Source organism: Vespa crabro, chromosome 7, assembly GCF_910589235.1.
Source record: "Vespa crabro chromosome 7, iyVesCrab1.2, whole genome shotgun sequence".
Lineage (NCBI taxonomy): Eukaryota > Metazoa > Arthropoda > Insecta > Hymenoptera > Vespidae > Vespa > Vespa crabro.
The window spans coordinates 6,562,501-6,588,136 of record NC_060961.1 but is presented as its reverse complement, the minus strand read 5'-3'; the positions used below and the strand labels follow the sequence as shown (position 1 = coordinate 6,588,136).

The 25,636-nt window shown below is 27.1% G+C and overlaps 1 protein-coding gene across 13 annotated transcripts in view; it reads right to left on the bottom strand.

Moving 5' to 3' along the window:
* LOC124425827 (regulating synaptic membrane exocytosis protein 1) overlaps nucleotides 1-25,636 on the bottom strand; it is a 156,039-nt gene that overhangs the window by 32,395 nt on the left and 98,008 nt on the right. For 11 of the 13 annotated variants that reach the window (XM_046966780.1, XM_046966788.1, XM_046966789.1 and 8 more), the window contains 8 exons: nucleotides 20,548-20,626; nucleotides 17,883-18,042; nucleotides 16,368-16,622; nucleotides 11,175-11,331; nucleotides 9,591-9,905; nucleotides 8,464-8,671; nucleotides 7,862-8,034; nucleotides 6,218-6,286 (listed from right to left, as the gene is read on the bottom strand). In XM_046966780.1, coding sequence (XP_046822736.1) covers nucleotides 6,218-6,286; nucleotides 7,862-8,034; nucleotides 8,464-8,671; nucleotides 9,591-9,905; nucleotides 11,175-11,331; nucleotides 16,368-16,622; nucleotides 17,883-18,042; nucleotides 20,548-20,626 — 1,416 coding nt within the window. The remainder of the gene's footprint in view (nucleotides 1-6,217; nucleotides 6,287-7,861; nucleotides 8,035-8,463; nucleotides 8,672-9,590; nucleotides 9,906-11,174; nucleotides 11,332-16,367; nucleotides 16,623-17,882; nucleotides 18,043-20,547; nucleotides 20,627-25,636) is intronic. The other 2 variants (XM_046966785.1, XM_046966786.1) reach the window with 2 other exon arrangements.

Genomic DNA, 25,636 nt, shown 5'->3' with positions numbered 1-25,636 from the left:
GATAGAGTTTGGTTTGTATAAAAGAGAAAAATAAAAAAATGTTTCTCCTTGAAAACATAAATCTCTGTATACGTCAGAAATATTCGTGATATTATTATTATTATTATTATTATTATTATTATTATTATTATTATTATTATTATTATTATTATTATTATTATTATTATTATTATTATTATTATTATTATTATTATTATTATTATTATTATTATTATTATTATTATTATTATTATTATTATTATTATTATTATTATTATTATTATTATTATTATTATTATTATTATTATTATTATTATTATTATTATTATTATTATTATTATTATTATTATTATTATTATTATTGTTTGTAAGAAAATTTATCGAATAAAAAGGAAAAAAATGAAGAAAGAGTAAAATAACAAATATATTAACAATAATAATAATAATAATAATAAAAATAATCTTTATATATTTTTTTTTTTTTTATTATTATTATCTCAATATTTTCTTTATTTTTATTACAATTATCTATTATTATCACTGTCGCTCCTATAACTCTTCCATTTATCCTCATTATATTATTATTATTATTGCCATAATAAATATTATTATTTACATGCTGAACTAATGTCAATTTTAATAAAAAAGATAACAAAAAATGAAAAGAAGAAAAATGAAACAAGAAAAAAAAAGAAACAACTCAATAAAAAGAAAAACCAAAAAATAAAGAAAATAAATGAAAAGATGGATAAAAAAGAGAAAGAGAAAGAGAAAGAGAAAGAGAGAGAGAGAGAGAGAGAGAGAGAAAGTTAGGTGAACGTTTGAAGAGCGACTCATTTGAATATCGATTTCGTCTGGCAAACCATGACAGTTATCCTCCACTTTCCCGAAGCGTTAAAGGACCGGAGACGTAAATCCATCGTGAGAGGGGGTAGACAGGAGGGCGTGTCTGTCTGTCTCTTTGTCTGTCCCGTCTCTCTGTCTCTCTCTCTCTCTCTCTCTCTCTCTCTCTCTCTCACTCTCTCTTTCTCTTTCTCTACACGCACGGAGTCTATTCGTTAAGGTCGTCTCGACCTTAAACGACAAAGGGAATGACCAGAATGACCATTTTACCCGACGCTTCACCTTTAGCTTGGATAGTACAGTAGCTTAAGCTGGATCACGAAATTACCTCGGCATGAAGGTGTCAGTAAGGATGTTAAGAGAAAATTCAGGAAGAAAGAAAGAGAAATACATAGAGAGAAAGAGAGAGAGAGAAAGAGAGAGAGAGAGAGAGAGAGAGAGAGAGAGAAAATATGAAAGAGAGAATGTAAATAATAAAGCCAGAAGGGTGAATTGAAAGATGAATGAATTGGGATACTTCAGGGATCACTTTTTCTATCAGAGTAAATTTTTATTACCATTGAATGATCATTTATCATGAAAAAATTAGAGTTTTCGTTTTGTGTTTATGTATGTGTGTGTTTATATGTGTGTGTTTATATGTGTGTGTTTATATGTGTGTGTTTATATGTGTGTGTATGTATGCGTGTATGTTCTATGTGGCTCTGTCTTTTTATTTATTTATGGTCAATTAAATAAACTTCGCCAATTCAGTTCAATATATTATAATGCATTGTAGAAAAACGATTGTATAAAATATCAATGTTTCCTGAATAAATTCATTATACTTTAATAATTAATAATAATATAATAATAATATATGTGTGTATATGTATACATATTTAATAATAAAATTATATATTTAATAATAAAATAAAGAGAAAAAAGCTTTATCCTTTTAAAAGAAATTGCACCATGAAATTAATAAACCGTGTGACTACGAGAGCAATCGATAATTTCTAATTTTCTATTTAGTATAAATTTATAATAAAATAAATATCGCACGAATACACACACACACACACACACATATATATATAAATAATAAATAAAAATAAATCTTTATGAACGAATATATTATGGTATTAAATTCTTTGAAGTAGAAAAAATTGAATAAGAAAAAAAAAGAGAATTACATTTTATATCATCGCGACTTTCTCACTGTAAAATGCATATGAAGTCATATTATTGGATGACATTACAAAATAGTTAATTCCGTTATTAATATTTCTTGAAGCATATCCATCGTTCGTGACGACGATATTACATATTGCTAAGTTGAAAAATAAATATCTATATATCGAGTGTTTATATTACTTTCCATAACGACGACGACGACGAAAATGTTATCGATCATCGTCAAACGAAGTGTTCCAGTTCTTTAATGTGATATGCAATAACAAGAAACCTATACGATACGATAAAAATAGATAATAATAATAATAATAATAATAATAATAATAATAATAATAATAATAATAATAATAATAATAATAATAATAATAATAATAATAATAATGTGAGATCAAAGTAGAAAAAGAAAAACAAAAGAAAACAAAAAAGAAAGAAAGAAAAGAAAAGAAACAGAAAATAAAATAAAATAAAACAAAATAAATAAAAAATAAATGATCAGACAAATTCATAGACTTAGGTAGAATTTCAATGTTCATTTCCATGACAAACGAAGCGTCCATCCGTTTTTTTTTCTTCTTTAAAGCACACACATTGACAATAGATACACATAAGCACGCGCACACGTACACGCAAAAACACATAAACGTCCCTTTTTCATTATAATTTAACGTCCCGTTGATTGCAATTTTCCTCGCGGACAAAGAGAAATAAAAAAATCTATGTGAGTCGGTGTCCAATAAACTCTCGATTATGCGGTTTATCTCGGTAAAAAGAGAAATGAAATACAAAAAAAAGAAAGAGAAAGAGAGCCAGAGAGAAAGAAAAAGAGAGAAAGAGGGACGACCGCATAGAGAGAATGTTAAAGTGGACTATAGGATGAGAGAGTAGTACCACAAAGACGATTAAAAAAGTCCGAGAAAGAGAGAGAGAGAGAAAGAGGGAGATAAGAGAGAAAGAGAGAAAGAGAGAAAGAGAGAGAGAAAGAGAGAGAGAGAAAGAGAGAGAGAAAGAGAGAGAGAGAAAGAGAGAGAGAGAGAGAGAGATCTAAGTTTAGGCGAGAAAAATTCTTAATTACGTTGCTGAGTACCACCGTCTTCTAGAAAAATTTCGTTTAGCCAAAAGAATAAAAAAGAGACAGAGACAGAGAAATAGAACGAGTTAGCAAGTGAGTGAGTGAGAGAGAGAGAGAGAGAGAGAGAGAGAGAAATGAGATGAAAAGAATGAGATTGTGTGCATGGCCGAGAGAATGAGCCAGATGTAATTTTACGGAAAGCTTTCTTGGGTGATCTCGATTACTTTCGTAGCATGGTTGGTGGTTACAATGGTTAACACGGTGATACCTGTTGCCGACAGCTCGAAACATCTGTTTAAGACTTGACATCTGTCTCTCTCCCTCTCTCTCTCTCTCTCTCTCTCTCTCTCTCTCTCTCTGTCTCTTCTGCATAATATTATTCCCCACTTTTCCATCTTATTATTTCTCTCTTTCTCTCTCTCTCTCTCTCTTTATCTCTCACACACTCTCTCTCTTTCTCTATCTCTCTTTTTCTTTTTTTTTTCTATTTCTTTTTTAACTTTACCTGAAATAACGTTTAAAGGAAAGACGTTTTTTCTTTTTTACTAATGACGTTGTAAAATACTTATTTAGAAGTATTGTAGGAATCTAATTTTATATATATATGTATAAATATATATTTTTTTCTTATCTTTTTATTTTCTTTTTGTTCAACAACGTTGAAACGTGACCTTCTGCAGCTAGTTGAAACGTGACCTTCTGCGGCTAGTTGAAAGCCAATAAAAATTTGTAATTTTTTAATTATTTGTTTTAATGTTTTGTAAAAAATGTCCAATAAATTCTCGTCATTATTTACTTGGTATATTAACATTATATTATACTGTTATATTAAAACTATATTTAAACGAATCGAAATATTTATTTTATTTCTTATATAAACTTTATTATTCAGATCTAATTAATGGTTTTATTTATTTGTCATATATATACATATATATATATATATATATATATATATATATATATATATATAAATTATATAACCGAAACCAAATCAAAGTTTTTACTTATATATCCTATAAACTATATGCCCGATCGAATCAAAGTTCTTATTTATTTAACGATATAAACTTGTTTAACTTATTCATAGTCTTTACCTACTTTCATTCCATAAACAAATGTATATATTTGACATGACTAAATCGTATAGTCCTTCCTTATCTATCTTTTATAAATATACGTATGTACACATTTAACTAAATCATAGTCGTTAATCTATTTGTCGAATAAATTACACGTCCTAGCAAATTATTTCTCTCCTTATCTATATTGTCGTATGAAATTATACACACATACATACGTGAGTGTATATGCTTAACCGAATAGTCAAGGTCCTTTTAACCACTTACATTCATACATAGATAGGCCAAGTCCTACCAAATCGTAGTATTTATCTACTTGACGCGAACAAAAGTACACCTGACCGAATTATAGTTTTTATCTACTTGCTAAGAACAAAAGTACGCTTGACCAAATAATAGGTTTTTACCTACTTGCTGTGAACAAAAGTACGTTGTCTGATTAAATCAAAATCTTTATCCACTTCGCCAAATCCAAATCTTTAAACACACACACATACATATACACTCACACGCATATCCACGTATCACGTTAATACACTGGGTGGATTAAAAGTTCCTGGGCTATTTTGAAAATCAATTTACCTTTTTTTTATCAAGACTTTCCTTTAGGCCTCTAGTTGGACACTTAGTTTTGCGATTTGAGGAAAATTTTACGATTTTTCGTAATACTTTGAGGAAAACGAGAAAAAAAAAATAATAAAGAAATAAATAAAAAATAAGATAAAAAAAACAAAAAATAAATGAATAAATAATAACAAATATAAAAGAGATTTTTTCTAAAAAGTTTCGTTAAAAGATCAATTGACTTTCGTAGTCACTTAGAATCTCATATATTATATGAATCCATTACTTTAATCAATTACGTGCTTTCTTTTTGATCTACTTCTTATCCTTTTTTTTTTTGTTAATTTTGATTGTAGAAAAAAAAAGAGACAAAGATATAAAGTAGAGAAAAAGCGACAATATTTAAATTTCGATGAGAATTTTTTTTTTTAGCTCCTTTGTTGTCGTTGTTGTTTTTGTTGTTGTTGGTGGTATTTTCTTTTGTTTTGTATTCGTTTTTCTAAGTAACCCCCATAATATCAACGTGGTAAAGGAAATGTACCGAACTAACATGGTCTCGCGAGTACTAACGAATTTAGTTTAAAACACTGTACAACACAAGAACGCTCTTACTGGAAGAGAAGACCTACCCTTAACAGTAAGGGCAGATTGTTGGAGGTAAGGTAGTAGTGTTGTAAAGTGACTCTCAATGTGTTCTCAATAGATGCTCGCGTGCGTGCGTGCGTGCGTACATCCATTAGTAGTATGTGTGGGGATGGTGGTGGGTTGCGGTGGTAATAGGAGTTGGAGTGTAGGCGTGCGACTGACGTTTATTATTCACTGCGCATTCAGCCACGTTCTCCTTCTTTTTCTCATTTTTTTTCTATTTCTCTCTCTCTCTCTCTCTCTCTCTCATTCTTCGTACAACCAATGTTGCGACACTGCTCTCACTTTTAGCTCTATCTTTTTCTTTTTCTCTCTCCTTGTACAACCAATGTTGCGGCACTACTCTCTCTCTCTCTCTCGTTCTCTCTCTATCTTTTTCTTTTATTTCTTTCTCTCTCTCTTTCTTTCTCTCTCTCTCTCTCTCTCGGTCTTCTTTCTCTCTCTTCCTTTTTGCCCCTTACTCATGATTTTTATTTTTTTTTTCCTTTTTCTTTTTTTTTCTTTTTTTTTTTTTATCCAAACGAATCTAACAAAAGGCGAATACGAGACGAATGCTCGTTGGAAATTGTGGAGTTTCGGAAGTGGAAAATGGGTATTCTTTATACGGCACCATTTCCGATATTACCCAGGGAAGATTTTCTTTTTATCCGATTAGTTTTTCTTTCATCCTACGCTAAAGCTTACTTTCTTTCTTTCTTTCTTTCTTTCTTTCTTTCTTTCTTTCTTTGCTCTGTTCTGCTCTGCTCTGCTCTCTCAATGATTGTGCGAGAGTAATTAAATTTTGTCGTAGAGATAGAGAGAGACAGAGAGAGAGGACGAACTCTTGTGTATATATATATGTGTTTATGTATATACTCACTTCTGTGTCCTTTGTCCATGACCGGGTCTCTCCTCAGCTTCACTCTTCTATTTGAGTTCAATCGTGGTACTGTAAAATAAGAATTTATACGTTAGGGTGTTTTTTTTTTTTTTTTTTTTTTTTCATTTAGGTAAGTATAAATGTTTTTATTGGTCCTTCTAACGTTCGTATTTACACTTCCTTTATGTTTTTTTTTCTTTTCTTTCTTTTTTTTTTCAGACGAAAGATGTGTTTGACTGATTTCAAATGCAGATGTATCTGTGTGTGTTATTTATTTGGTTTTAAATATAATCTAATTTTCACGAATTTTGTCTTTTGTTTATGTTTTATTGATTGATCGATCGATCGGTCAGACAAATATGAAATATTGATTATATGACAATGGCTTAATAAAAATTTGTTCACCTGATATAAAATGAATAATTTTTCTTTTTTTTTCTCTTCTTTTGATTTTTTATTTAGCTCACAATTTACATTTCATTATTGGCTTGACAATTTCATTATTGATTAAAAAATTATGAACAGGGACGTTTAGATGATTTTAAATGGAATTTTTTAATTTTTAAACGCAATCTAATTTTTTTTTGTTTCTTGTTTCTCTTTTTTCTTCTTTCCTTCAAATTTTTGCTCGATCACGACAAAATGATTTAAATTTGATTTAATACAAAACGATAAAAATAATTTCTTTTCTAATTTTTCATTATGACTAAAATTTTTCAATGATTAACATACATTATGCAATTGTTCGTAATATTTATAGGTAGTATTTAGAAAAAAAAAAAAAGAAAATTCGCATTTAATAAACGGAATTCATCGACCGTGAAAATGAAAGGAAAGACTAAAATGTCCACAGCACGAATGATAGAAGAGAGAACATGAAGAGAAGAGATCGTAGAGAAGAGTATCGATAGATTTGGATTTTTTCTTTACAACAGACGATTTCTGCTTGATCTAGCGTAAAGGCGATTTTGGACATACCGTCGATTCCATCCGATATACGTGCGACGCCATGTTCGCTCAATAAAGTTAACTTCGTGTTACCTGACGTTGCTTATTTTTTAACAAATTGCATTCTTTTCTTTTTTATTACTTTTTTTTTCTCCCCACGGGATAGATAATCTCTCTAATCAATTGGATCAGTGAGCTTTAATTAAAGGAAATATTGTTTAAAATTTTATTTAATTTTATTTCACTTTAACGTTTTACTTTTACTTTTAATTTTATCTCCCATAAATAATTCCTATTTCATATTAATTAATTATAAAATCTTATAATAATTTTATCCGATATTTTATCCGATAACAATTACAAATTTAATAATTCATTATTAATTGATTATGAATAAATAATATTGCAATAATGAATATGATCTGATCAAAATTATAAATATTTTTACGATTACTAATTAATAATTAATAATAATTATTCCATGAATCTTATCGAATGAATTAAAATTTTTTGTACGATTCGTACAATATAATTATTTGACGAAGTTTTAATCGTATAAAAAAATCTTATAATGAATTTTATTTGATAAAAAAAAAAATTATTAATTAATAATTAAAATTAATCGATTATAAAATTTCGTCAACGATAAAAATTATGAACTGTTAGATATTATATTAAGTCGCTATTGTAACGTACCTAGATCACTGTCGACGTCATGAATAACGATCTTAATGCCCTCCCCATCAACGAGACTACCTTGTCTAGGTAAGTCACGTTCTTCTGCTGTGACTCTGCTGACGGCAGCTGGTTGTGCGGCTTTGACTGATCCTGGAGCTGATGTTAGTGCCCTTATCGCGTTTAAGTCTGGTCTAGAAAGACATTTTATCTTTCTTTTATAAAATAAATACGCACATATGTGTATGTGTGTGTGTGTGCGTGTGAGTGCGTGTATGAAAGGTCAGATTTATTGGATATTATAGAATCTAGTCTCGTGTTACCTTAAATTTTTCATTTTATCATTTTTATATTCATAGTCTAACATGTAGATTTCTATAGTACAAGATTCAATCTAAAGAAAAGGATTTTGATAATTAATATATATATATATTCTTTTTTTCTAATAAAAATTTAGAATTTAAAAGATATCTGCAGTTTTTGAGGTTTCATTTATGATTGAAATTAAAAAATAAAAATTATTAATTATCGTTAAGATTAATAAATAGAGACTCGAAGATGCAAACAGGTAAAAGACAAAAAAAGTATTCTAATTAAAATTTAGAAAATTTCTATATTCTCACAATTGTGATCCCCTTCGCCTGGAACGTCTTTCCTCGTCAGGTACCAAAACGGGCGATTGTGTTACTGTTTGTTGGACCACAGTAACCGGAGTCGGATCCATGTTAATGATCTTCTCTTCTTCAGGACCAACCTCATATGGTAAGATTGGTTTCACCGTGCGAAATGATGCCCTGCGTGTCATTGGCCTATCTTCTGGTTCACGAGCACCTAATCAACAAATGATTCAAATGACACGAAGGATAAAAATAAATTAATTGATCGTTTAATAAATAAAACAAAAACAAATTCGTCATAAAAAAAGTAATCTAATTTAATTCGTATATTGACTATCTTATATCATATTATTATAATAACGTAAACTTATGGGTAATAAAAAGAAGTTATAAATTAAATTATATGAGAAAAAAAAATAAAATTAATTATTAATTAGTGATCATGAAAATTATATATATATATATATATATATATATATATATATATATATATATATATGAGCTATTTATTTTGAAAGTGGCCTAACTCCATTCTTGATAAGAAAACGCATATTATTCACTTAATAATTGCCACTATTTTAATAGGAACTATAAATTTAACACCCTTAGATACACTTAAGTAGTATGACTCATTAGTATCCTATACGTATATTTTTAAATTCATTGAAACGCAAACCCTTAAATATCTCGATTTGAAGATAAATGGAGTTAGGCCACTTTCAAAATAAACGGCTCATATATATATATATTTAACTTTCACATATACATGTACATTATTATAATATAAATTAATGTAAAGTAATACAATTAAATAATAAAATAATTATAAACTAGGATAAAATTTATCATTAAATTATTACAACACAAAATTAATGTAAAATAATATTGAATGATAAAATGTAATTTTTAGAAATCCTTTTTCTTTCTTTTTTCTCTTTTTTTTCATTCAAGTAAAAATAATTATATCTTTCAACAAATTGACAATGGAAATAAATCCCAAAGAAGAAGAACTTAACTATGACGAAAGTATGATTTTTTTTTACATAAAAAAAAAAAAAGAAGGAAAAATAATTAGGAAGCTCTAATAATATCGCATGACCATAAATAACATCACATAATCAATAAAATGGTACCTTGAGCCGAAATGGAGACCCTTTGTTGAGCTGAAGCAATGGCGTTTGCGTTCAAGCCGGTACTTCCGGGTGGCGTGTAAACGTCGTAGGCCGAAGCACGTCTTGGCAAGTGTGCCGGAAGTCCAAGGCCGGTATCCGGATGCGGAGACTGACTCGTACTTCCGGCCATTGTCCCAGCTGGTTTGATCTCGTCGTCGTAAGATCTCTGTCTTGTCACAAAAGATTTACGACGGACTGAACTACCACTACGACGGGCACGTCGTCTACGTTCTTCCTCATCGTCTATGTCACCCGAACCCGCCATTTCCGATTCTACTTTGGAAAAGATTAATTAACGCTCTTCAATGTATTTCAATTTATTTATAAAGAAAAGAAAAAAAAAAATAAAGAAGTACTTACTTTCTTATTCTTTTTTTTTTCTTTTTATTTGTTTTTTTTGTTTTTTTTCTAGAAAAAATATTTAAGACAAAAAATGGGGTTTTTTTTTCTTGAAAAAATTAAAATAGAAAAAATGACTTATCATTTTAATCAACTTTGATCCGAAGAATAAATTTTTTTTCTCTTTTATAAAACAAATTTTACGATTGCCATACGAGAACGTTATATCATTGGAAAAATTAATATTATTTCTATAAGAATAATAATGAATCATTGAATAAAAATAATTGAAAAATGTTTGTTTTTATTATTTGTTAAAAAGAATATTATTATATTAATTAAAATTATTTTTAAAATCAAATTATGGTATTAAAAAATAAAAAATAAAAAATAAAAAGAAGAATTAATTACACAAAAGAATTTCTTGTTTTTTTTTATCTTTTTCTTTTCTTTCTTCTTTTTTTCTTTCTAAAAAACAGTCAAATAATATTATTTTATCGAATCGAATTATTATCAAATAAAGATAATTGTATGTAGACAAAAAATTTTCATCATTTTCATTATTCCCTGTAATAATAGTGTTACAAATATATTAACAATAAAAACTATTAAAATTATTATTTTTTAAATATCATTTGAATTGAAAAGTCTATTGGTAGGTCAAAAGTTGCTAAGTTATTTAAAAAATCAATTTCATCAATCGTTTTGGCTTAACTTTCTCTCTCTTTTTCTTTTTTAGATTGTAAAGCTACGAAATCCATAATTAATTTTTAAAAGAATATCGAACGATAAAATGAAATTTTTACAAACCTTGCTTTTTATTCAAATCAAATAATTATATTTTCAAACAAATTGGAAATAGAAATAATTCCGAAAAAAAGAAAAAAATCAACCACGATGAAATTGATATTTAAAAAAAAAGAAAAAAAAAGGGAGAAAGAATTAGGAAGCTCTGATAACATCGTATGATCATAAGTAACATTACAAAAACAAAAAAATAACATCGTTATCTTGAGTCGAAATGAATTGAGTATGGTTGATAAAATTTACATGTCTTTTAAAGAGAGAAGCTAAAAAAGAAAAAAAGAAGTCTCGAAAGAAATGGTTCCATCGAGTCTAAAAATTGTATAGAAACATTTTTGGTTTAATCAGTATTTCAATAAAGTTCGCGATATATCCAGAAGGATTTATAAATTAAATTTTTACCTGTAGGTTGAGAACTCTTGACGACCCTCTGAGGACTCGTTCCTCTTCCTCTATCCGCTTGATGACGGTCCGGTGATCCACCTCTAGATTTACTCTTACGATCGAGATCTCTTTCCCATTTGAGTTCGTCTCGGCGCTCCCCTGCAACCTTTCGAAACTACAACATTACGATACGACGATTAGAGCTCGAGGCTGACTACACCATTGCACACATTTATGATGAAGATATGCGTTGTCTCTTTCTGTCTATGTGTATGTAAGTGTGCGCGTGCGTGTGTGTACGTGCTTGGACGGGTGAGTGATTGGGTGGTTGATTGCATGGGTGTATGCGTGTTATAGAATTCGATTCAACAAGCTGATGTTATATTGTCGTATGTATTCCATGATTGAGATATGTACACATTATGATCTTGTGTTTACGCTTGTTATGCACTTCGATAACATTCAAAAGCCTAATATATGCCATATACAATATGTAACATGTGTTTTTCAAATAGATTAGTATTTACCGATCGTGAGTATTTTTTTTCCTTCTTTCTTTCTTTCTTTCTTTTTTTATGGTGTTGTTTTTTTTTGTTATGGTGTTCTTTCTTTTCTTACGGCATTGTCATTGACATTTTGTTAATATAATATTTTTTTATACATGCATGTCATTGTCATTAATATTTTCGTAATATAATACTTTTCTTTTTTTTTTTTGATTCTAATATATGACATTGTTATGCATATCCCTTATAATGTCATTGCTATTGACGTTAGTATAATATAATAGTTTTTATAATCATCGTTTTATCATCATCATTAACATTTTTTGTAACGTTATGTGTATATATATATTTTTTTTAAATGTCATTGTCATGTACGTTATTGACACTTTTTTTATATTTTTTAATACAATATCTTTGGTAATGTCAAAAGGATTTTTTTTTTTTAAATTATCATCTTTGATATTTTTATATTGTTATACTACCTTCGTAATTGTTTATTAATTAAATCTCGTCGATAAATATTAAAAACGTATTATTAATAATGAAAATATTTATTTATTAATTTATTTATTATTAATTATGAAAATGTCTATTTATTAATTTATTTATTATTAATGATGAAAATATCTATTTATTCATTTATTTACAAATTTATTTTTTAACATATCTATTTATTAATTTATTCACTGAAAATATTTGTTTATTAAATTTTCATAAAATTTAATAGCACCACGAAATTTAATAAAATTACAAATTTTTACTATTTTTTTCATCGAACCTTTTTTTCTGAATATATTTTTTTGTTTATATTACCATGTTATCACTTTCTTTCTTTCTTTCTTTTCTCTCTCTCTTTCTCCTTCCCTCTCTCTCTTGTTTTTTATTTCTTTATTTGTTATCATAGAAAACAAATATTTATTCATAAAAAACATCGAAAATATCAATCCATGTGCAGTATTTTTTATATTTGCGAAATTTTTTTTCGATTATTTCCAACTGAGTGTTTCGTACGATTTTATCACAACGAAAAGTCGATTAAAAATATGCGGTTTATTTTTTATCATTCGAACAAAACATAAAAGAATATTTCGATAGGTAACGTTAAATTTTCCAACGCTCGATATTATGACAACTAAATTAATTATAATATCAATAACAATGTCAATTAAAATAGAACAAAAAAATTACTTTTATTTTTTATTTAAGACATTGGAAGTTTTTATAAATAACTAAGTTTCAATTTAATCAGAAAATCTGATCTATAATAATAATTATGTTCATAGTAATATAAGAAGAACGGTAATAGAAAATAATTTAGTTTTTTTTAAATCATTATAAAGGACGCAGTTCAAAAGTTTCTAGGTGATTTTAATAAATATCGATTACCCTTTATCGAGAGACTCCTTAGGCCATTTTATTTCTTTTTTTTTATTTTTTTTATATTTTTATCTTTTCAAATTATGAAATTACAAGACTAATTAAGCTACGAGCCTAAAAAAAGGTTCACGATTTAAGGTTTAAAATCAATTAGTAATATTCAGTCTATCCTGTATAATAATAATAATAATAATAATAATAATAATAATAATAATAATAATAATAATAATAATAATAATAATGATGATGATGATGATGATGATGATGATGATGATGATGATGATGATGATGATGATGATGATGATGATGATGATGATAATGATAATGATGATAATGATAATAATAATGATGATAATAATGATGATAATAATGATGATAATAATGATGATAATAATGATAATAATAATGATAATAATAATGATAATGATAATAATAATGATAATAATGATGATAATAATGATAATAATAATGATAATAATAATGATAATAATAATGATAATAATATTAGTAATAATAATAATAGTAATAATAGTAATAAAAATTACGATATATAAAAATATTTTATAAAAATCTTTCAATGTAACTACGAATTCGATCGATAGACTATTCCATTCTTTTTGTTTAATCCACGAAGTATTTTTCACCGTTCGAATATTGTTTCTTTTTTTCTGTCTTTCCCCATTTTCTGTTCGTTTTTTTTTTTTTTTTTTTTTTTAATAGCACGCACAGCTTCATCGATATTGTAGTTTGCGCGAACAATCTATACGAATATATTTCTACGTATGCATGTATATAAGTAACGACGTATGTACATATATAAATATTCGATGAGAAATGATAGGTAGCATTACAAACGATAAAAGAGAGAGAGAGAGAGAGAGAGAGAGAGAGAGAGAGAGAGAGAGAGAGAGAGATGCTTCGTCGATAGAAAAAAAAAAAAAGAAAAAAAAATTGATAAAGAAGCTTGCTAGAATTTTTATCTCACAAATCGGAAAGTTTCTGTTAACAAAAAAAAATTTTCTGTCTATTATCTGCTTCCTCCTCTTTTCTTATTTTTTTCTTTTTCTTTTCTTCATTATTTTTTTCCCTCCCGGAAAGGAAAAAAAGAGATTCAACGTGTATTTTTACTTTGTGCTATGTTTTGTTCTATTGTTTTAATATCTACATATATCGTAATCTGTATTATCGAATCTTTTTGAAAACATTGAAAAACAAAGCCGTGCTATCTCTTATTTAACTATTTATCTATGCATGTACATGTATGTACTGCACGTGTGTATACATAATACGATATGTGTGATAACATAGTTACAAGGTGTGATATCAAAAAATGTCCGTATTCTATTATTAAATCTTCGACAACAAAAATATTCGATGAAAATAATTTTTATTTTTCCTCTTTCTCACAATCTTCTTTTTTTTTTTGGAGGACGATATAATCATATATCTAACATCTCTATACGTCAATTATTTTTTTATCCTACGATATTGCTCGAATTGATTGGATTTTATGATCAATTTGTTTAGATGCGATTTAAATATCTCATTAAAATTTTTTATTTAAAATAAGATTAAGTGTTCCAATGTCGATCGAAACAAAACAAAGGCCATATGTGATTCTTGCAAAAAAATATACGTCAAATTACAATCACTCGTCTCAATCATACTCTCTCTCTCTCTCTCTCTCTCTCTCTCTCTCTCTCTCTCTCTTTCTTTCTCTAAAACTCTCTTTCACAGCCTTTTATTCTGTCACTCTGTACCTTACTCTCTCTTTTACTCTCTTTCATTCTCTTTTACACTCTTTCACTATCTTTCACATTCACTCATTCTCTCTTTCTCTTTTTCTCACTTTTTTATACTCTCTCATTCTCTCTCTCTCTCTTTCATTTTTTTATACTCTATTTCATTCTCTCTCATTCTCTCTCTCTCTCCCTCTCTCTCTCTTTCTCTCTTACTTTTATTCTCACTCAAATTAGATTAAATATTACAAATAAAAAAAAATAAAGCATGAATGAAAGAACAATATTTTAAAAATCATCGAAGATATTACATTCATAATAAAAATTCTTGAGTGAATTGTACCCAATGAATATTATATACAATGGGGGATTAGTTTTAACTTTTAAAAATTTTAATTTAGAAGAATAAATGACTACGTAATTTCTCAAATAAACAAAAATGTCGCACACGTTTTGATCACATCTTATATGTATATACGTATGTATGTATATATGTACGTATGTAGATGTAAATTGTAGATATATATATGTTTGCGCAATAAGTTGCTTAAACCTCATATATATATGGATATATGTCCGTGTGAAGGCAAGAAGCTATGAATAAAGCAATAAAAGCCATCATCCTCCGTTGTTAACAGCTGAACACCATGAAACGAAGCCATTAGCTTACACAAAGCGAAACACATTGAGAAACGACATTTCTCTTGGGTCACATGTTAATTACAACGATACTAATTTTCGTTCCTGCTGGCTGGATTATTGCTCGGGGTTAACGGATAATGGAAGATACAGAATATGGTTTCAAGAGGTATATAATATATAATTGAATCCATTTTATGGATGTGTGAAAATTATTAACAATATTATATGAATATTATTAACAATATTCATATTAATGTTTTAAATTAGATCTTTTGCATTGGGATTTTCATTATTGATAAAAATTACTATTGATTCTGTTCTTTTTTCTAATAAGTAATTATAACGAATAATTTAATTTATTGATTAATAATTAATTAATCATTAAGCGTGAGTATTATATATTTTAATTTTTTATAATTTATATCAAGTAAATGTACTGCAAGTTGTAATAAATAATATATATATAATCTTATTTTATCTATCATATAATCTATATATATATATATATAAATAGATATTTTAATTGAGATTGAAATCAATATATTGTTAAATGTATCTACATTTTCTGTTCCATTACTGATCGAATATAACTCTTTTATAATTTCCAATAAATGGATTTAGTGAAAAGCTATATTAAATTTACATTTAAATTAATGCGTTAAACGTGGCTCGAATTCGATAGATCTTCATTACTATTAAAAAAAATAATATTTTTATAAATCCTTAATAAATAAATTAAATGGGTATTTAAAACAATATTAAAATCAATGTACCAAACGAGGCAGGCATTTAAATTAATCATACGTATATTTTTAGTGAATTAACGTAGAGAGTAGAAAACCATATTATGATCTTCCCCGTTTATATTTTTATTTCATTTTCAATTTTTGTTTTATCGTTCTAAATCAAATTTAAAAATTTAATTATAATAATGATGTTTCTAATACCTTTTCGAGTTCCTTCAAGCTGGCAGGTGATACGTCAGAGTGTCTTCGAATTTCTATGCCCTTTGGTGGTGCCAAAACACTTCCAAAACCACCTAGTTGACTACCACTTTGACAACCGAGTCTTGCATCGCTATGTCTTCTTTGCAATGCTTCGAGAATCGGCACTTCAAGAAGAGAATCTGTTGACTCTTGTGTCACGATTGGCTGGTCCCTCGAGGCTAATTTTCGACGACAAACGCTGCATCTCCAAGACGACTACAATAGTACGTAAAAGTTCACAAATTTATATCTATATATTATATCTATATATATGTGTATATAATTAGAATTTATATATATATATATAAATATTTATAATTTTTTTAAATTTATATATATATATATTATATGTGTATATATATGAGTGTATATATATATATATATATATATATATATATATATATATATTATCATAAAAATATTATGTTTATAAGACTAGAGTGTATATAAAATTCGATGAATTTATATGTGTATATGTGTGTATGTATATGCATATGAATATAGGTGTTATAAAAAATACGAAAAAAGTAGAAAATAAAAAAAAAGATATACCACCTATATGTCCTATAAGGTGGTATATATTAAAGTCGAGAAATTTATATATATATATATATATATATATATATATATATATTTATTATTTAATTATTTAATTGATTACTAAGTTAATTAATTTATTAATTAACGATATATTCTTAACAGGTTATTTTTTAATTGCAAATCTACAATACTAATTAAATTACAAAAAAATTATCATAGAACTTTTCACTTTTTAATTATGATCCATATACAGTTAATATTAATTAAACAAAGAAATTTGTGATCGATATCTATTTACATAATACAATTAAAATTAATTATCAACAATAATCGTCATTGATCTCCAATTAATTTTCTACATATGATTGAAATTAATTATCAAAAGATTTTCATCAAATTTTTTCAAATTTTCAATTATACACATATGATTGAATTTAATTAAGAAGGCAGATATTTAATTGATTTTTATCCACATAAATATGTATGTACGTTATTAAAATGAATTAAAAATTAATCGTAAACGTAATTATATATGTACGATTAAAATTAATTATCTACGAAAAATTATCACTGTACTTTTTAATTATTAACATTAAAATTGATATTAATTAAGAAAGAAGAAAAAAGAAAAGTAAAAAGAAAAGTAAAAAGAAGTATCACTTATTTACAAATAATTATTCACGTAAATTTGATAATTAATTAAGTTCACATGTAAACAATTTTTTTGTTGAATTTCAATTTCGATTTTTTATGCAATATTTTTATTTATTTTTTATAGTAATTAATTTTCTTTCTATTTTTTTCTTTTTTATGCTATTCTCTTTCTCTCTCTCTCTCTCTCTCTCTCTTACTTCAAAATGAAAAGTTATACTATATTTCAAGATGAGAATCAATAGTCATCAAGCGAAACGATAAATAATCATCAAGAACATTTACCTGATCGTCTGAATTCGTTGTCGTCGAGTACGAGGCACAATCCTCGCAAACTTTTTGTAGACATTCGCAGCAAGTCCTCGAAGCTTCTTCTGGTCCAAAGGACTTCCGGCAAACTCTACATTCTTCACCGCTGCTCGTTTTACTTCCTGTTTCCGGCTTTCTGTTGTAACAATCAATTTTTTCCAATTTATTTGGTCGTGTGTACAAAAGAATAAAAATAAAAATAAAAAATAAATAAAAAGACAACGAAAAAAAGTAGAAGAAAAAAGAAATTAACTTACAAGAAGATCGATTTCGAACGATCTCGAACCCGATGAATTTTTTCGTTCGCTTTGATTTCTTTCTTTTTCTTTTTCTTTTTTACTCTTTTTTTTTCCAATACTTTAATTACCGTAACAATATCGTAAACCGTACTTGTCGTTTTAATCGTATATTTTAACAAATATCGTTAAACTTCAAAAGTGTCATAACACGTTTGGAATATCGATAAATTGATACACTTTAGATGCTCGTTAACCAACTTTAGTTAAGTTTTAAATATTGTTTCACTTTTGTTAAGTATAATATATCGATTGTTGTTGAAAAGAAAAAGAAACACTTTTTATACGAAACGGATGTAAAAAATATTACTACATATTTTCCTCTTTAAAATATAACAACTTTTGTCGTTTGAAATGTTTCTTTACTGAAATCAATTAAACCACGGAAATATTTAATAATATTTTATTAATTTTTGTATTGATTAATTTTACATGATAATAAACATACATATTGAAATAAGAAAAATAAAAAAAAGAGTAAATAAATGAATAAAAAATTGAATAAATATGAAAAAGAAAAAAAACAAAAAGAAAATAGAAATAAAAATAAAAAAAATAAAGGAGAAAAGGATTTATTCAGTTTTTGCAACAAATTAATCTTCTTACTTTTATCATTCAGTTACAGTTTTATATTTTCTAATTCATTCAATTACAAAAATATTATTAAAAAAAAAGAAAAGGAAACAAATTTCACTAAGAAGTTTTAAACAAATTTCCAAAATGATACTCCGTTATTTACTTTTATTCATTTGATTAGTAATATTTTTATTGAACAATTGTTAAAAATTTTTTTAAATAGAAATGATCGATATATGAGCCGTCGATTTTGAAAAGGCGGCGTCCACAGTTTTCTTTTCTTTTTTATAAAAAAAAAAAAAAAAAAAAAAAAGAAATTTTATGTTAATTTGTAATAAGCATTAGCTTTAACAATTTTCTTCATAAAATGGACTTATTCCACTTTCAAAATCAAACGGTTATATATAATATTCATATATTTTATATATGAATATTTTGATCAGTATAAATAATTATGCTTTATAGATTTCTTCAGGATTGCATCACTTATATTGCATAATAAAGATATTTTATTATAAACATGAATCATGATTTAATAATGATTCAATATCATTTAAATATCTTAAATCGCTTAAACGTTTTCTCTCTTTTTGTTTTTTTTTTTTTTTTTCTTATTTCTCTAACATTATGTTTAGACAGCATGGAGCATATGTATGTACATGTAGGTACTATTTCATTTAGGAAGAATTGATTTTTACGAACGTAGTCGGTATGGTTGTAGCACGTCTGAAAAATTTTCAAACTTTAAATTTTCATTTCCGGAAAATAAGGAGAAAGAGGAACGAACGACGTGAGACCGGAAAGTTCATTAATCTTCGAACTCTCTCTCTCTCTCTCTTTCTTTTTTTCTCTCTTTCTCTCGTTCTTTTTTTTTTCTTTCTCTCTCATTCGTATATTCAATATCATTCCGACACAACGAAGCATGATAACTCAATTATTCATTTTTTTTTCTTTTAAATCTTTTTTCTCTCCTTTCTTGTTCTTTTTTGTTTCTTATTTTACGAACAAGCTTCGTATCAGTGCAAAAGAAAAGATAAAGATCAGATCAGATAAGATAGATAGACGTGCAGATGGATAAAGAGAGTGAGTGAATGAGTGAGTGAATGAGTGAGTGAGTGAGAGAGAGAGAGAGAGAGAGAGAGAGAGAATAAAGAAATTTGGTTTGCTCATCGTGAATTAACTTTATTAAGCAATTCCATTAACATAGATTGCTGAGATTGCTCTTATTGTAAAATATAACAAGATCCTTGAAGAAGATCTATTGTAAAATTAAATATCGTTTAATATTTTATCGTGCTCAAGAACTTGTTGCACCAATTGATTACTACACGATAAAGATTTGAGATATCATTATTTATTTCTTTCATTTTTTTCTTCTCTAAGAAAATTTTTCTTATTCCTTTAGTTATTCATTTTAAATCTCATAGAATCAATATATACCCCATATATTAAATATTTTAAATATATCGAAAAATTCTATCTATCTATATAATGTGCAAATATATATTATATATTATTTTAATAATAATAATTATTTAATATATATATATATAAATATAAATAAATATTATATAAAATGATTGGGTGTGTATATAAATGTGTATAGCATTATAACGATATCATATTTAACTTTACAATTACAATTTAACTGAACTTTACAATTTAACTAAGCTATATAATATTTCACTTTTATCACTCTGACCTCGTTCGAAATAATGCCGAACTGATAAAACTAACAAAAATTTTATTAAACGTAATATTATACTCACTTTATAATCGAATCGATGGTATCCTCTTTCGGTTGTATCTCCTCGACCGGTGTAACTTTAGCTGGAGCCAATTTCGTAACTGAAAAAACAAAAATAGAAAGAAAGAGGTTAGAAAAAATAAATATTAACAGTTAAGAGAATAATTGTTTATACGAAAGAAAGAGAGAAAGAGAGAGAGAGAGAGAGAGAGAGAGAGAGAGAGAGAGAGAGAGAGAGAGAGAGAGAGAGAGAGAGATACAGACAGATATATACACATACATGCGTGTTTGTACATACGTATGTACATGTATACGAGGTGTCCAAAATTTATTTATACAACTTCTATCTTCTTGATAATATATAAATCAACAAGTGTAAAAAATTTCCCCGTTGTGTGGTTTAACGCGAAAAAATTTATTACATTTTTTTTTCATCTCTCCTGTATAAAAGCAACATTTTTTAAAGCCTTGAACATATTCGCAAATCTCTGAACAATAAATACATTTCTAAAATGTAATTAAATAACCATCTGAATATCCCAACGTTACAATCTCTGATATCTATATATCGGGGATTAGTCAAAAATATTGTATACAATAATCGATTGACAGATATGGACAAACATGGACAGACATTTAAAAATAAGAATCACAGCCCTTATTAAACGAATTGACGTGGAATTGTTAAAATATACATACATAGTAGCATTTAAATATAAACACAATGTTATACAAATCACTAATTATATGTACACACATATATATATATATATATACACGAATGTTTGTAAAATTGTTACTTTAAAATATAAAAGAATCTTTTTGAAAATGATAGATTATTATTAATATTCTTATTTAATCATTCAGTATATATGACATCTTGAATTTCATTAAAAATGATGAAGCTGTATAGATAATTTTCGGATACCCTATAGTATCCAAAATATAATTTTTGGATATACTCTCCTATTATTCTCTCTCTCTCTCTCTCTCTCTCTCTCTCTATATATATATATATATATATATATATATATATCCTTTTCTCTCTCTCACACATCTCACCCTTAGAGTCTCATATCTTTCGGATATCATCTAAAAATCCTTGAGGGTATATCAAGCGAAGCGAGGACCTATTCAAATATTCAGTCACTTTCCAAGCAGAAGGACGATACCCATTTTCTTAACGCCTCTTCCAATTTTACTCAATTACCCCCTTATTCTCGGATGGCAATGATCTGTATATCATTTCAACGAGAAAAATAAAATGAAGATCGAATGCATTGTCAATATCGTTTCGTGAAATCGATACACGTCTCTGCATGTATGAAATTTATTCGATTTTATAAAAGTAAAATCGTAAAAAAAACAAAAAAAAAAAAGAAAAAAAGAAAAAAAGAGATAAAAAGAGAAGAGAAAGAATTTACTAACATACAAGTTGAAAATACTTATTCAATGGTTTTTTTACATATTCCTTTTTTATATCCCCATATCCCCTCCCCCTTCTCTTCACCGTCATAAAAATCATAATTCTAATGTCTTGCATATAAATTGACTTCTGTATTTTTTTTCGTGCACCCCCAACCCCCTCATAAAAACGAATCTTTCTTTCAAAATCAATGAAGCAAGAAATTTTCACGTTAACAGCTAACATCATCTCTCTTTATTGCGTATCAAAAATTAATTCGAACCTTTCGAATGTAGATACATATATTGATCTTCGACTTTTTTCTTCTCCTTTCTTGTTTTCTTTATATTCATAAAAAACGAAATTCCAAATGTGTTGCATCGACGTCAAAACATTAATCTTTTTTTTTTTTTACTTCTGCAAATTAATGCAAAGAGAAAAGGAAAAAGAAAAGAAAAAAAAAGAAAAAGAGAGAGAGAAAAAGAAAGTGTTCGCATTAACGTGAACTTTCTTTAATATTTATGATTTTGATCAAAGCATCTAACTAACGTAAGCGTGAAATAGGAATCGTACAACTAACGAGACTTCAATCCAATTAAAGTTTCTTATGAAAAATAGTCTATTTCTGATATCTTTCTCTCTTTCTCGTTTCTTTTCTCTCTCTCTCTCTCTCTCTCTCTCTCTCTCTCTCTCTCTCTCTCTCTCTTTATTTTTCTCTTATTTTCAGTTTTTCACGTAGGCACGCCGTAGACGCGTTCCTTCGACGGAAATTAACCGTCAGATCGAATCTCGTGTGATTTATGTCTAGCGAACGTGGGAAGTGAGAGAAAGCCGTATGGAGAATATCATCGTAATGCGGTTAGGCGAGCCCGACCTACGCCCCCGTTAAATCGAAATTATATTGGTTAGGTTCATGGCTCATTTTTTCTTCCTCTCTTTCCCCTTTATTTTTATTATTATTGTTACTATTATGATTATTTTCTTCTTTCTTTCCTCTTTTTTTTTTTTATTATTATCATCTTCGTCCTACATTCTCGTAACATCGTAATCTACAAATACTTTTACAAGTCATTGTTAAAATATATGATGGGACGAAATTTTAGATAAAATTTAATTAAACATAAATTATTATCAACTTTTTTCTTTCTTTCTTTTTTCTCTTTTTGTTTTTGTTTTTTTCTTGTTTTATATAAATTTTATCCGGAAGATATCAACTTTTTAACGCAAAATTTCTTGCGAGATTCTTTTTATTAAAAATTATGTCATTTTTAAATGTCAATTGGACGGACATTTCTTACTGTTTTAATTTCATGATCATTGGAAATGAAAAAAAGAAAAATTTCATCTTAATTATCAAGAATAAGATAAAAAAAAAGGAAAGAAGAAAAAAATAGAAAATTCGTTTCGACGATTGATTAATATCAAAAAGCGAACATAAACAATTTTATTGTATCAAAATCGTGATAATTAAATTTTTTCTTTAGATCTGAGAAAAAAAGGATCTCAAAGATCCTGAAAGGAAAAAATAAAATAAAGAAAAAATGAGAAGAATTATTATTAACAATAAAAAAGGAGTGATTAGAGAAGTCAGTGGGAAATATTTATTTATTTATTTTGACCTAATCCGTCGTTTAGAATTGCTAGAAATGAATTTCTATTTCGTAAAAGAACTGCATAAATTAAAAAAGAAAAGAAAAAAGTATCTACAAAGAAAAAAAAATTGGAGGGAAAATAAATGAGAGAGAGAGAGAGAGAGAGAGAGAGAGAGAGAGAGAGAGAGAAAGAGAGAGAAAGAAATTCATGAAAAGCGAGGTGAAACACTTTTTTTTCCTTTTATTATTATTCTACAAACGAAGTTGTTTTATATTTCAGTTTGCGGTTTCAAGAGTAAAAACACAACGAGAAGCCAGGATGAGCACAGATGGGGGGGGGAGGTGGCAATTTTGCGGGGTGGCTTTTGATGGAGGTGGTTGGAGGGGGGACGTGAGAGAAAGGGGTTAGAAGGACACGCATGTGAGCATCGATATTCGAGGCGGCATATCGACAAAGAAATTAATTTTTTTCCCGGCTGCCGTTGACATTTTACAGTGCTCTTTTCTTCCCCTATTTTTTGTCTCTCTATCTTTAAATTTTGTCGCTATTTTTTTTTTATTGCTCCTTTCTTTTTCTTCTTTTTTTTTTTATAATTTCAAAAATCCAAGTAGATCCGGATCAGACGGTATTTTTTCTTTTTTTTTTTTATTCGCATTAAAATATAACGAGAAATATTCTTTTTTCTTTTTAACATGTAAAATATAAAATTGTAATATTACAATATTGTTAATTATTAAAATGACATCCTTTATATTTAAACTATTTAAGGTTGCTCGTCGTTCTTTTTTTTTTGCGCTTACAATAATACTCAAAAAATTTGTTTCTACGATACAAAACTAATTTATTTATTAATTAACAATTTTATAGATCAGTCGAAAACTGATTTGTCTTTTTAGGAAATAAAATAAAATAAATTTGAGTTCGTAAGGATTTACGTTTAGAAAAATTGTTCACAATATAAATTGTTAATCATTTAAACAAATAGAGAAAATATTATCTTTTAAAATGATATCTTCTTCAAGTCTTTACGATTTTTAATTTCGGAGATATTCCCATATAAATGGAAGACGTTTACGTTGACCAATAATTTCATTTGAATTAGATCAATGACACATTGACCTAAATGCGTAAATTCTAAGAATTTACGCACCTTAGCTGATCAAATTACTTCTACTACTATTACTATTACTACTACTACTACTACTACTACTACTATATTACTACGAACAGCTGTATTATAAAAATTATGAATGAAAATTTTTCGAAGACGTTATGTTCGAAATGAAAAATCGTAGAAACTTGAAAAAAAGATCGTTTTCAAGCGTAATTTATTCTATTGTTTATTTAAATAATGCAACAACATCGATATAATAAAATCGAATATTGTTAATAATTTTTACATTTGAATTTTTTTCTATTCTTTCGTAATAAGGACATAACTATATAATGAAATCATTTAAATTTCTATCGGAAATGTGTAAATTTTATCTTCTTTATTTAAAATAATAGGAATAGAAAATCTATTAATAATCGCCAATCTACGCTAATCGAGATGTCATTTCGCGAAGAAATTAAATTTAATTAAATTTAATTTGAAATAAAAAAAATTAGATATATATATACATGTTTTTTTATTTAATATAAAAACTATTTTACATTTCTTTACTTTATCGTCCATTATTACGTAACGTTTTCTTTTTCATTTAATAGCTTTGAAAATATTAAAGAGAAAGAAAAAAAGTAAGCAAAAAAAAAGAAAAAAGAATAAATTTTATTTTCTTCGTGAAGCTTTGATTTTAATTTGAAATTTCTAACTATGATCACGTAATAGATTTCGTTCCAATCCATCATGTCTGCTTTCTAATGGATGATGGAACGATTCGAAATCGTTGGCTTTATAATTCCATGTAGGAGATTCCAATGTCATAATGCGCACACGTCTCTATGTCCGTTTAGCTAGTTATGGCAATGTCATCGCCAAGTAGTCGATCTGGATATACAATCGCATTGTTAATCATCTGACTAATTAATGTCTGCTCTTTGGTCATCGACGATTCGATCATAACTGCTAAAGCTTTCAAAGCGACACGATTAACCTATCGCTTATGTTATC